The sequence below is a fragment of the Jaculus jaculus genome, chromosome 6, assembly GCF_020740685.1.
Source record: "Jaculus jaculus isolate mJacJac1 chromosome 6, mJacJac1.mat.Y.cur, whole genome shotgun sequence".
NCBI lineage: Eukaryota > Metazoa > Chordata > Mammalia > Rodentia > Dipodidae > Jaculus > Jaculus jaculus.
In genome coordinates, this window is record NC_059107.1 from 1,441,006 (window position 1) to 1,453,928 (window position 12,923).

General features: G+C 41.4%; 2 protein-coding genes across 6 annotated transcripts in view; both read left to right on the forward strand.

Moving 5' to 3' along the window:
• The first annotated feature begins 212 nt into the window (after positions 1–212).
• LOC123461437 (glycine-rich cell wall structural protein 1.0-like) lies at positions 213–1,139 on the forward strand. The gene is made up of 2 exons (XM_045151630.1): positions 213–414; positions 508–1,139. Exons 1-2 carry the CDS (start codon positions 213–215, stop codon positions 1,137–1,139), a joined length of 834 nt encoding a protein of 277 aa, XP_045007565.1.
• Cnot6 (CCR4-NOT transcription complex subunit 6) overlaps positions 711–12,923 on the forward strand; it is a 67,471-nt gene continuing 55,258 nt past the window's right edge. For 3 of the 5 annotated variants that reach the window (XM_045151861.1, XM_045151864.1, XM_045151865.1), the window contains exon 1: positions 711–797. The gene's annotated coding sequence lies outside the window, so the exon portion shown is untranslated. Of the gene's footprint in view, positions 798–1,114; positions 1,136–1,211; positions 1,229–12,923 lie in introns of those variants that run through there. The other 2 variants (XM_045151862.1, XM_045151863.1) reach the window with 2 other exon arrangements.

Sequence of the window (12,923 nt, forward strand, 5' to 3'; positions counted from 1 at the left end):
GGAGGCCCTGGCATACCCATTCTGTGTCTCTTCCTCCCTCTCTCTCAAATTAATAAAATATTTTTAAAATAAGCAGTGGATTTTAAATCTGTTGGATGTTACTTCTGCCCATAGACTGCCACATGATTGGCAGGCGAAAGCTTATGGAAAAGGAAGAGGAAAAACTGAGAGAAGATTAAAGAAAAAGCAGAGGACAAGGTAAACAACAGGAAATGGAAAAGGACCTGGATGAAGCGGGGAGAAGCGTTACAAAGAGGAGAAAACAGAACGCGCGATCAAGCCCGAGCGGTAAAAGCGGGAAGGGAAAAGCCGAGCGCGGGCACGCGAGCCGGAGCAGCTCACTGCCCGCCAGCGCGGGGGAAGAGCAGGCCGACCGGGATGGGCGTGTCCAGAGCGGCAACCAATGGGAGGCCGGCATGTTGGGCAGGCGGCGGCGAGCGCGGCGCTCGCTGGCTGCGGGGACGGTGGCGGCCGCCATGATGCTTGTTTGCTTTCAATGAAAACGAGGGGGGCGCGGAGGAGGCGGCGGCGGCGGTGGCGGCGGCGGCGGCGGCGCGGAGACGAAGGCGGCGGCGGGCGCGGCGCGGCGGGCGCAGCGGGGTGCGGGGGCAGCGGGCGGGCGTAGTGGCGGCGGCTGGCGGCTGAGGCGGCGGCCCTCGAGGGGAACAAAGAGCGGCGGCGGCGGCGGCGCTGCGGCGGCGGGCGGGACTGGTATGGTGGTTCCACAGGGCAGACCCCGCTGCGCTCACCGGGAGGAGGCGGCGGCCGCGGCGGAGGCTGGCGGCGCATCTCCAGAGGTGAGCGTGCGGCCTGAGGCGCGCGCCTGCCCCGCGCGGCGCGGCTCCCCGCGGGCACCTGTAGTTGGGGGGTCGGCCGCTCGGCGGCTCCGGGGGCCACGGGCCGCGGCCGCGCTCCGACCGGCCCCGCGCGCACTCGGGCGCCGGCGGGGGCGTTGCCTGGCGGCGGGGGCGCGCCGGGGCTCCGGATTCCGCTCTGGTCCCTCGCCGAGTCCCGGCCCGGGCCAGCGCGGTGGCCGTCTAACTACGGTGGCCCTGCGGGACGCGGCCTTGGCAAGTGTGCAACTTCGCCCTCGGTGGACGAAGTCGCCACCATGCCAGAGCCTGTTTGTCCCCTCGTAACTATTTTAAATTCAGTTTAACGTGGAGTTTTATTGGGAGGGTGCCGGGCAGATAACGTGGCAGTTATCAGATGAAGAGATTACTTTACGGTATTGTGGGGACTCGGAGTGGTACTGATTACTTGAAGCCATTCGCTCCAGTAATGCGAATCTTTCAACCGCAGTCGTTATTTATTTATTTATTTTGGTAACTTTTTCTCCTTCATCTTCTGCAGAGAACCTGCTCACCGATACTTGTCACAGTTTTCTTTTAGCTGTTACTGCAAATGACATTGCTAGTGTTCCTCTTGTTTGACTTTCTTGGGCTTGTTAAGCAGACTTTTTACGAGATGTTGAAATAATCTTGCTTGAACATTTACCTGTTTTACGGGTGGATTATTTGTTTGCTGGTGCAGCCACTTGCTTGTGCTTGGGGTTTCCCTTTGGAGGAAGAGAGTGTAATCAGAGATGAGATGAGTTGGTAACAGCACGGTTTTTCACAGTAGGGGACACGAGGCTTCACCGTTCCACATGAGTTCTGTAGGTCGTAGAAGCTGAGATGAAGGGTGCACAAAAGAGCTTGAAGATTTTTTTTTTTTTTTTTGGTAATTGCTGTTTAAAACAGTCTTTAGAACATAATGATGTTTTAAATTAATGTAAAAGATTTCCTACTTTTAGACCAGTTGCCTAGTCTAGTCTTCTTATTTTAAGCAAAATGTTTGAAAGGTGCTCACGAGGAAACTGAAACCTAGAGAGATTTAAAGTGACTAGACCATGCTATTGGGAATCAGGTTTTGTATATGACAGTACATAAGTGTGATGTAATTGCTAAAGATTTGTTCTTGGGGGGGTGTGTAGTGTGTGAGTTTTAGTGGGTGGATGTTATTTAAGGTAGATCTGTCTGATCAGTTTTCAGTAGATGAAAAAGATAATGAAGTGGACAAAAAGTATGTGACAAAAGTTATATCTTCCTTCAAGACTGAAGATTGTTGAACGTCAGACCTTGAGTAATTTCACCTGGGTCTTGATCAGTGGTGATGTAGCTGTTGGGTGATAGGCAGTTGGAGTTTTTTTAAATCATGCTGGGAAAGTAAAACTAAATTGTTGGAAAATTTTGAACAGACATGAAGTTGGTTTACAGAACTTGATTATGACTACAAATAAAGGAACTTATCTACTGTACTTGTAATTTTAACCAATATGTTAGTTAATGCTTAGGCATCTCACTTCATCCTTAATAGCCTTCTTACCTTCTATAAAGTAGTCTTTTTTTTTTTTTCTACATAGAACAGTACAGAAGATAATATACAAAAGACACAGTGGATTAAGTGCTTGAAAGTAGCTCACAGTTATGTAGCTTGGCCCATGAGGGGTAAAGGATAAATATTTTCTGTATATTTGTACCCTTTCCTTTGTCTGCTGGTTGGAAAGCTCTGTTTTAAATCATTTGTCATTTTGAAAAAGCCTGCATATGTTCAGTATTCAGCTATGAATGTATTTACTAGAAAAGAAAAATAAAATTTGAATTTCCATATCCCAGCCTCTACAAGATCTCTTATTGATAAACATGTTTTAAAACTTATAGTCCCTTTAGGGAGGTAGCCATGCTACAATGTGAATGTGATTAATAAAACTGTAAAGTCAAGAAATGCTGAATAAACTGTAATCATACTATGTACTTAAGTGTGTGTGCATTTGACTACCATGGAATGCAACAGACTTGGGTGTTTGAACAAGTAGTTAAAGAAGAGAGTGGTTATACAAGATGGAGGCTCATGCGGTATTCCAGCTGCCTTAACTTTACCCTTCTTCTTTTTTGTGTTTTTTGTTTGTTTGTTTGTTTTTCGAGGTAGGGTCTTACTCTGGTCTAGGTTGACCTGGAATTCACTATGTAGTCTCAGGGTGGCCTTGAACTCATGGCAGTCCTCCTACCTCTGCCTCCCGAGTGCTGGGATTAAAGGCGTGCGCCACCACACCAGGCAACTTTAAACTTCTTTAGGCCTTTTCTCTTAACCATTTATATTTTCTCAGTAACTTAATTTACATGTCAAGGAATAGCACATGATGGTTACAGTGTTAGACAAATTCAAAGATGAGCATGCTGTTTCTGCTCTCTTAATAGATGCACAAAGTGCTTTGGATGAACAGAATGTTTTAATTTATGGAGAGTATAGTGCCAGTTTACAAAAAGTCACAGTAGGAGCTTGCAAACTTGGGGAGGGCTCATTTCAACAGGTCAAACAGTGAATGCACTGAGGTGTCAGGTGTTGGGAGAAGGCCAATAGTAATAGTAATATAATAATAATAATAGTAATAGTAGGAGTGACTTAAGGAACCTTGCAAAGGTGTGTCTGGCCCAGGTTTTGAAGCTTGGTGAGCTAAGATTTATTCTTTTCTCCTGTAGCCAAAGAAAGAACCACAATATTTTTAGGAAGGAGGATAGTGATTTAAAGATAAGTTTGGCATATGTGTGGAGACTAAAGTGGAAGTTGTACATGTAAAAGTGAAGTTACATTTGGAATAATGCTGTTAGTGACTGTATTTTTAACTTGAATGTGATGTATAACACGATTTTGTAAAATCAGAATGCCAGTATGTTTTGGAAGATGTTAAAAGTTAACATCTAAGTTCAGGTTTGAGAATGTGGCTTCTGAGATAGGCTTAGGCAGGTTACAGAGCTCAGGTAGAAAAATCAGCCCTGTGTTCATCGGTAATCAAAGCCATCAGGCTAAGGTTTGATGGTCTAAGGATATAGTCTAAACTTTTTGTGAAAATTTGGACTGGACTTTGAGAGAATATTGACATGGCATGAAACTAAAGAGTTCATAAAGCGGTCACATATTCAGTTCTGTGTTTAAACCACTGCTATGCAGTAGAAACCACAGGACCTGTGGGGAAATGGAATTGGGTGCAGCACTCAAAGTAGCACATATGTGGGAAATTTGTCAGTGACACATTAAAAAAAAATGTAAAAATGGTAGCATCTTTTGCATGTTAAATGGGTAAGGAAGAAATGAATATTTTTACAATAACTAGTACTTTATTTTGAAAAAACTGCCTGGTTTGAACATGTAGATATCTTTGTGATAGGCTACAACTTGTGAGTTACCATAAATTTGTGGGACTTAACCTGAAAGCTGCGGAAAGTTGTGACAGCAGAGTGGGTGGGTGTGGTACACTACAGAGGAGGAACTGGGACTCTATTTCTGTATAGCTCATTTCAGCTGGGGACAGTGTTCTACCTTCATCTACTGGTTCCGCCCCCCCGCCCCCGACAAAATTGCACATAAACAAGTAGGAAGTTCGCAGTGTAGTATGTTAATCATTATGCAACAAATTCACTCAACAAACAAGTGTTACATACAAGACCTGATTATACTTGAATATAGCATTTTAAAATAGTCCTGTTCAATTCTAAAACTATTTGTTGAACAACCCCTGTGTCCAGTACTGTAAGTTTTCTGTCCTTGGGCTTGGATCTTTTGCTGTAAGTGGGTTTACAAAGTTGTAGGAAGACAAATGAAAAAAATAACACACCTGGTTACATGGTGATTAGAAATATATAAAGTAGTTGGTTGTGATGGCACATGCCTTTAATCCTAGCACTTGGGAGCAGAGATAGGAGGATGATCATGAGTTCGAGGCCACCCTAAGACTACATAGTGAATTCCAGGTCAGCCTGAGCTAGAGTGAGACCCTACCTTGAAAAACGAAAAGAAAGAAGAAATATATAAAGAAATACATGGTTTTGGCTTCAGGAGGAGTCCCCCAGAATTTATTAACCCCAAGTTTGGGGGCTTTGTCCTACCTTTAATAAAGAATAAAGACGGACTCAAGAAAGACAAATTATGAATCAAGTTTATTTAGGGGAAAATCACAAATTGTGGGGTTTAGGAAACATGCGGTCATGGGGAAACACTATAAGGTTCATTTAAGAGAAATTGGGTCTTTAGAAAAGGACTGGAACAGGTTGTAAGCCCATGGAAAGTAGTCCTTAGATGTATATGTAGAGGGGCTCAGAAGACAAACACAAGGCACCTGCCATATGCTTTCCTGAAGAAGGGAAGTATAGCAAGACTGAAAGAACACACCACCATGTGCTTTTTTGAAGAGGGAAAGAAAGCAGGAGAGAAATTGAGGATCTTTGGGGAAAGATTGGAATAGAGCCATAAGCCCATAAACTTGGGAGAAACTGCGTCTTTTAAAGAGAAATTAAAGTAAAGCTGCAAATACGTGGACTTGAGAGAAGCAGGTTTATAGAGAGAAATTAGAGTAAAGCCGTATAAATATGCAAAAAGCAGTATCTAAGAACTTGTGTAGGAGGAAACCACATGGCATCTGCCATGTTTTTTTAGGGGAGTTAAGAGGACAGGGCTGGAGAGATGGCTTAGCAGTTAAGGCACTTGCTTTTGAAGCCCAAGACCCAGGTTTGATTCCCCACGATCCATGTAAGCCAGATGCACAAAGTGGTGTGTGCATTTTAGTTTTAATAAAAAAAAAAGGACAAATGGTGAGGCTCAGTGGGAAAAAAAAATGAGAGGGCAGATATCAAAAAAGAGACAAGAGATTCAGAGGAGAAAGGAGTGATGAAGAGGGTTGCACTCCTGGCTAGCCTGAGTTTAAGTACACAGGTAGCAAGTCTAGAGTTGTAAGAGCACCCACCTGGTAGATATGGAGATCAGAGAAAAATCATACGAGTAATTACAATGAGAGGCTACCCCAAACTTACAGTGGCAAGTAGAAAAGTTTACATCAATAAACAATGTAATGGGGCTGGAGAGATGGCTTAGTGGTTAAGCACTTGCCTGTGAAGTCTAAGGACCCCATTTCGAGGCTCGATTCCCCAGGACCCACATTGCCAGATGCACAAGGGGGCGCACGCGTCTGGAGTTTATTTCCAGTGGCTGGAGGCCCTGGTGCGCCCATACCCCTCTTTCTCTCCCTCCCTCTCCCTCTCTCTCTGTCTCTCCCTCTCTCTCTCTTTGCCTCTTTCTCTACCTGTTGCTCTCAAAAAAGTAATAAACAAAAATTTTTTTTTTGTTTTTTTACAAAAAAGAAACAATGTAATGCTCTTCCACTGTCACCCTGCCAGGCTGGGTTGGAGTGGAGACTGACTCAACCATGTGTGTGTCTGCACCGAGTAAGTAAGGGGGGAAACAAGAGGAGGGAGGGAGAAGGAATGCATGCGTGCATGCACTCTACATACACACACTGCACACTGAGCCTCAAGTCAGAGAGAGAGGAGGAGGGAGAGAGGGAACTAGAAGGCCTCAGCCTTTATAGCATTGGATTCAGGTATGTAAGGGGAAGACCTGAATACCTGATTGGCTGGTAAATTTGGAGGATGACCCTGAGGTTGGGTCAACCTATCCAGGTAATGCATTTGACTTTGGACAGTAGAGGGCGCTGTGGATCAGGCGCAATCAAACATTTTGCTAAGAGTTTCTGGTGCCAGGGCTAGTGAGCTGGCGCTCCTTGGTTCTCCTTGAGCATCAATACCTGAGAAAATTATGCTTGGGACGCTTGGTGGAAGTTGTCTTAGTCATTGAGCTGAATTTTGGAAGAGGAATAGGGGTTTGTTAGACTGAGTAAGGGAAACCCAGCAGCATGACTGGAGTATGATTCAGAAGGTCTTTAGCATGTGAGCATTGATGCTTTGATACAAATGTGAAATAGAGGAGGAGGAACAGATTTAGGCAAGTAAGTGGTAGAGTTGATTTTTGTCTATAGGTATCTTGACCAGAGAGTGGTTGGGGATTCAGCAGATTTGATCATCAAGTAGTCAGCATTGGAAGTTAAGTGATCATTTAGGAAGAGTGTTTGATCAAACGTTTTATCACTTTTCCTGGGGTAGGAGGTATAGTGTAAGAGCTCCACTTGAAAATCAGTAGGAGAGAGGGGAAATACACACATATACAACTGTGAAACTTACTCATGGACCATAGGATAGGAAGAGGGAGGGTAGAGGGAACCCTAAGGTGCAGCCAACATTAGTTTGGAATAGGACTGAAGAAAAGTGGTCAAGGAGTTTAAACAAGAGAACAGGAAATAACAGCATTACAGATGCCAAAACGTAAGAAGAAAGAAGGAATTTTCACTGTGATAAATAATGCCTCTGTTTAGGATAGTAAAAGATCTGAGCTGGGTCATTAGGTTTTGACACATGTCTCAATATACGCAGAGCAAATTTCCGTGGAATCAGGGAAGTAGAAGTCCGATTATAGACTGGCTGGGGCACATAGGGGAAGTTAGACAAGGTTATAGATACTCTTTCAAAAGTTTTCAAAATTTTCCATAATATTGGCTGAAACTATTGAGTTTTTATTTGGTTATAGTTTTTGTTTGTTTGAGTCAATTTCAAAAATAGGAATAATTTAATTCTTCATCTTTAATGGAATTGATCTCATGGAAAATCATAATATTACAACTTCTAGGCTTTGGTTGCTAGGAGACCAAGATTTACTATTTGTCTGTCTGTCTGTCTAATCATCATCATCTATCTGTGGAGAATGAACATGAGATCTTGGTCTTGTCAGTTGGTAGAATTCTGAAGAGTATTATAATGAAGAGAGGTTTAGAACTTTGGTGTGATTACGCTCTGGCTTTATTATTTACTCAGAGTGGGATACTTTAAGCAAATTATTTAAATTAATTCTGAGTCCAAGTTTCCCTATCTATAAGATACAGATAGCTTCTATCTTGTGGGTTGCTAAGAGAATTCTAATATAATTTTATTCCTTGCATATTCTTTTCTTTATATACTGAGAACAATATTATCTATTTTAGTATTGAGGCTTAAAATTGTATGTCAAGTACCTGTTAGGCCAGAAAAATAGTAAATACTCAAAAAACAGTTCTTTTTTATTTTTTAAATTAGTTTTCTATTCAGCAAATACAGGCAGTTTGGTACCATTATTAGGCTCATCCATGACCTACCCCCTCCCCATTGGCCCCTCTTTGTTGAGGTATATTGGTCATGACTTGTGGAGTTAGTTATTGGTACAATAAATGTCTCTGCATATCCTGACCCAACATGTGACTCTGACATTCTTTCCGCCCCCTCTTCCGCAAAATTTCCCTGAGCCATGTTGGGTTCATTTTTGGTCTGCTTCAGTGATGAGGTGTTGGGGGCCTCTGAGGCTCTGGCTCTCTGATTTGGTAGGAGTTGATTAAACAGTTCTTAAATGTGTAATGCAATACAAGGTGCTTAACACATTTTTGCCATTACCCCTATCTGTTTATGTTGGCTCTTATTTTCTCACCAAATGTCACTAAGGTCAAGTTTGTACAGGTAGTCCCCTTGCTTCTACCCCTGGCTGTCCTGGAACCAGTATTCTTGGTTCATGGGCCCAGCATGCTTCTGCTGCACAACTCTGCTTATTATTCTTGATTCATTTGAATACTAAGAATGTTCATTTTGTTTGCTTTTTCTAGATTGTGCCTCGTGCGTTGGAAGTCTAAGGACTTGTTTCTAATCTTGAGAAGTGAGGCACAGCTTCTGCTTATTGCTTCTTTTGGCTCCCTTAGAGAATATTTGCTTTTTAACATTATTGTTTCTCCCCTTGAATTCATACAATATAAGCATTGACTGCATATTATTAATTTCTAGGCTCTAGATATATAAAAGTGTTTAAAATGAAAATGCATGAAACCTGTATTATTGTAGGAGATTTTTAGATGTCATTTAAAAACTAGCTCAGTGTGGCGGTGCACACCTTTAATCCTAGCACTTGGGGGGCAGAGGTAGAAAGATCTCTGAGTTTGAGGCCAGCCTGGGATCACAGAGTGAGTTCCAGGACAGCCTGGACTAGAGTGAGACCCTATCTTGAGGGAAAAAAAAACAAACCTAAGTAAGATTAATGAATATAGCAGCAGACCTCTATTTTCAAGGTTTAGAATGGTCATAGCAAGGAAGTGTAAACTATGTTTGAGAGGAATATAAGAAGGTTCTTTTGATATTAGATACCCAGCTTGGCATTTGAAGGATGCTTAGGGGCCTTTAAGTGCCAGGGCATTTCAGCAATAGCATGTGCCTGCCTAAGGTAAGTGGGAATTGAGACCTGTGGTGAGGCTAGAGAAACACAGAGGGTTAGAATTGGCCTTCCTTATCTTCAGACTCAAAACCATGGCCTGAAAATACTAGACAAATTACATCTAAACTGAACGTGTGCAGAATGTTTCCTTATTATTCCTTAGCTGATGCATAACAACTCTACAGTGTTCACTTTGTATTAGGGCCCCAAGTCATCTAGGATGTAGTGTAGGTTATGTGCAGATGCTGTAACCTTTATAGACAGCTTCAGAATCCTGGAACCACTCCCCTGCATGTACCTAGGGTCAGCTGTATCTGAGCCTCTTTTGTAATCAGATGCAGTGCCAGATTCCAAGGCTACTAAATCAACAAAATGTAGTCTCAGGACAACTACTAAGGATAGTATTGAATGGATGAAGGTAGGGGGAGAAGAGAAGAAAGAAATAGATTTTACATTGGTAAAAGATCTGAAACTAATGGAATAGCTCATATGAGAGAGAAGGATTAAGGTAGAATTGGTGAGAAAAGTTTGTGATGTAGAATGGGTAAGAATGGGGACTGAAATGATGCTTTAGGCTTGGAAAACTGGATAGGCATCATAAGAGGAAGGACAAGCTTGAATACCAAGATATTAATTTTATTTTTTAGCTTTAAAAATATTTTATTTATTTATTTGAGGGAGAGAGAGAGAGAATAAGCATGAGCATGCCAGGGCCTCCTGCCACTGCAAACTAACTACAGACACATCCACTACTCTGTGCATCTGGTTTTACATTGGTACTGGGGAGTTGAACCCAGGCCATCAGGCTTTGCAAGCAAGCACTTTAACAACTGAGCCATCTTCACAGCCCATTGTTGACTTTTTATCCCCCATGCCTTTTAAACAACTTAAATAGTCGGATGGGTTGTAAAATACCTGCAGTAGCAGCATCAGCTATTTATAACAGTATTCTCAGAATCCATGCTTGGCGCTTTCACTCTCGGGATCTATGCTTGAAGCTTTATGCTAGCTGCCTGCACTCAGGATCCTTACTTGAAGCTTTATACTAATTAGTAGTCTTCTTTTACAATGATGTTATTTTGTGGTTTGTTTTTGTTTTCTACCAAGGCACTAAATATTACACTTTGCCACTAAGGACAGGTTCTGATTGAGGATTATCATCTAAGTAAACTTTTAGTTGGCCGTTTGATATACGGTAGAAACCTGGCTAGAAATAAGAGAAAGCAAAGTGATGACTTTTTTCTTTTAAGACAGGGTCTCATGTAGCCAAGGCTGGTCTTGAACTCACTATGTGACTGAGACTGGCCTTGAATTTCTGAGCCTCATGTCTCCATCTTCCAAGTGCTGGGATATGCGACAATGCCTGACAACATGATGACTTTGAGAGGCAGGATGGTTTATGTTTTGAGAGTACAAGTACCTCAGCTAAATTGAGCCTATCAAAAGTAGGTTAGGCCTGTAGTCCAAGCAAACCAGCTGATTTTATATATACTAGACTTATATTTTTTAGTTGTAGAATTCAACTAATGTACTTGTTAAAACGAGGTGAATATTTGAAGGAGTAGCCTTCCATTTTTGCTATAATTTTAATATGAAGTTTCAAAGTATTTCCATGTTAGAAAATAGTATTTACCAAATTACTGTGTATATGACATTTCAAATGTCTTACATTCTTGGTAGAAACAGAATACAGCAAATTGTTTTAGCTTGTTACCCAAAAGATGTTTTAATATATGGTAAATGAGTATTGTATGGATTAAGTACAGAAAAGAATAAATTTTAGTGAGGAGTTACAACTTTAGAGAGTGGTTTGATGACTTTTGTAATAATGAAAAATAGGAAATTTATTTTTGGCTATTCCATTTTGAAATTTCACCATTTTGTGCTGGGAATGTCACTCAGTGGTAGGTGCTTCCCTAGCATGTATTCTATCCTAGCCCTGCTCTTCCCCAGTCACCAGTTTTTCACTTCTCCTTCCATTGAAAGATGGCATAGGACTCATTTCTGTTCATGCCTTTTGAAGTGTGTAGATTTCTTTCATTGATCTCTCACTATAAGGTTAAAACATAATAGGTTATTAAACATATTAAACATTTGACATAGGGTCACTGGAAGCATGAGTTATATTGTATTATAGTCTGTTACTGAAGCTGTTGATCTGAATGGTCTTTTAAGGACATTCAACAGAATTTCTTTTATTATGTTTTGTCTAGTTCTGCTTTGTAGCATATTTGTTTATCATGTTAGAGGAAAACAGCTTGTGGTCCACTACATGTACTTAAAAGTATGGATTTTTTAAAAAAGTACAGATAGATGGCTGTACAGATGGCTCAAGGGTTGAAGTGCTTTCTTACAAAGGATATGGACCAGAGTTCAATTCTCCAGTGCCCCACATAGAGCCAGATGCACAAAGTCGCACATGCATCTGGAGTCTGTTTGCAGTGGCTAGAGGCCCTGATGTGCCCCTTCTCTCTGTGTGCTGCTTCTATCTCTTTCTGCTTGCAAAGAAATAAAAATATTTTAAAAAGTATGGATAAAATTCCAGTGCACAAATGGTATACCTAATAGTTGGAAGATAGGGAAGTGGAGCATATCTCAAAGATGACTGGTTATATCAAAAGATACAGAAAAAAGTATTTGAACAAAAGTTGGAAAGTGGGCTGGAGAGATGGCTTAGTGGTTAAGCGCTTGCCTATGAAGCCTAAGGACCCCGGTTCAAGGCTCGATTCCCCAGGACCCACGTTAGCCAGATGCGCAAGGGGGCACATGCATCTGGAGTTCGTTTGCAGCGGCTGGAGGCCTTGGCGTGCCCATTCTCTCCCTCCTCCCCCCCCCCCTGCCTTTCTCTCTCTGTCTGTCGCTCTCAAATAAATAAATAAAAATGAACAAAAAAATTTTTTTTTAAGTTGGAAAGTTAGGGAATTCTGAATTCTAAACTATGGAGTTTGAATTTCTTTTCTAAGATGTAGAGCGTTTTTTTTTTTTTTTAATTTTAAGTTTTAAATTTTTTAGTTGCAGAGAGAGCATATATAGATGTTCCAGGGCCTTTAGCCACTGCAAATAAACTCCAAATGCATGCACCACTTTGTACATGCTTTATGTAGGCACTGGGACATCAAACCTGGGCTGTTAGGCATTGCAGGCAAGCACTTTAACCACTGAACCATCTCTCTAATTCTTTTTTTTTTTTTTTTAAACAGTTCTGGGGATGGAACCCATGATCTTGTACATGCCAGGCAAATGCTCTACCTGTGAGCTACATATCTTACTATAGAATGACTGTTTTGAAGCTGATGTAAAATCAGAAATTACTGTAGTTAAACTTTACAGTTTTACAATCAGCTGTCATATCTATCAGGGATGGCTCTTCAATGCAGTGTAACTAGATAGAAGTCAGGTTTAGGAAGAATAATTGAAAGTAGTATATAAATTTGTGATCTTAAAAAATGTAAGTACCAACTATAAGAAATGAAGCAGTAAAAATAAAGGGCCTAGAATGTGATCACATTGTTGTAACATTGTTCCCCATGAATTGCACTATAAGACTCCTGATGTATTCTTTATTCTTAGCAGATTACTTGGCACATGCAGAGTTCTCAGTAAACATTTATGAATGAATGGCTCTGTAAAGAAAGCTCTTAAAAGATGGTTCAGCTATTTTGAATTGTTTTTGGACTTCTGTGTAAACCTGATTCTGGGTCATAAGGGAAAGAAAGAATACGTTTATTAAGGAAACATGCTCTCATTACTCTAGCTTTTAGGTGGCTATTGGG

Bases quoted from the DNA above. Each gene is read 5' to 3' on its own strand.
- LOC123461437 (XM_045151630.1), top strand. From the start codon at position 213: ATGGAAAAGGACCTGGATGAAGCGGGGAGAAGCGTTACAAAGAGGAGA. The intron at 415-507 runs GCATGTTGGGCA...AATGAAAACGAG, and splicing joins CGGCAACCAATGGGAGGCCG to GGGGGCGCGGAGGAGGCGGC.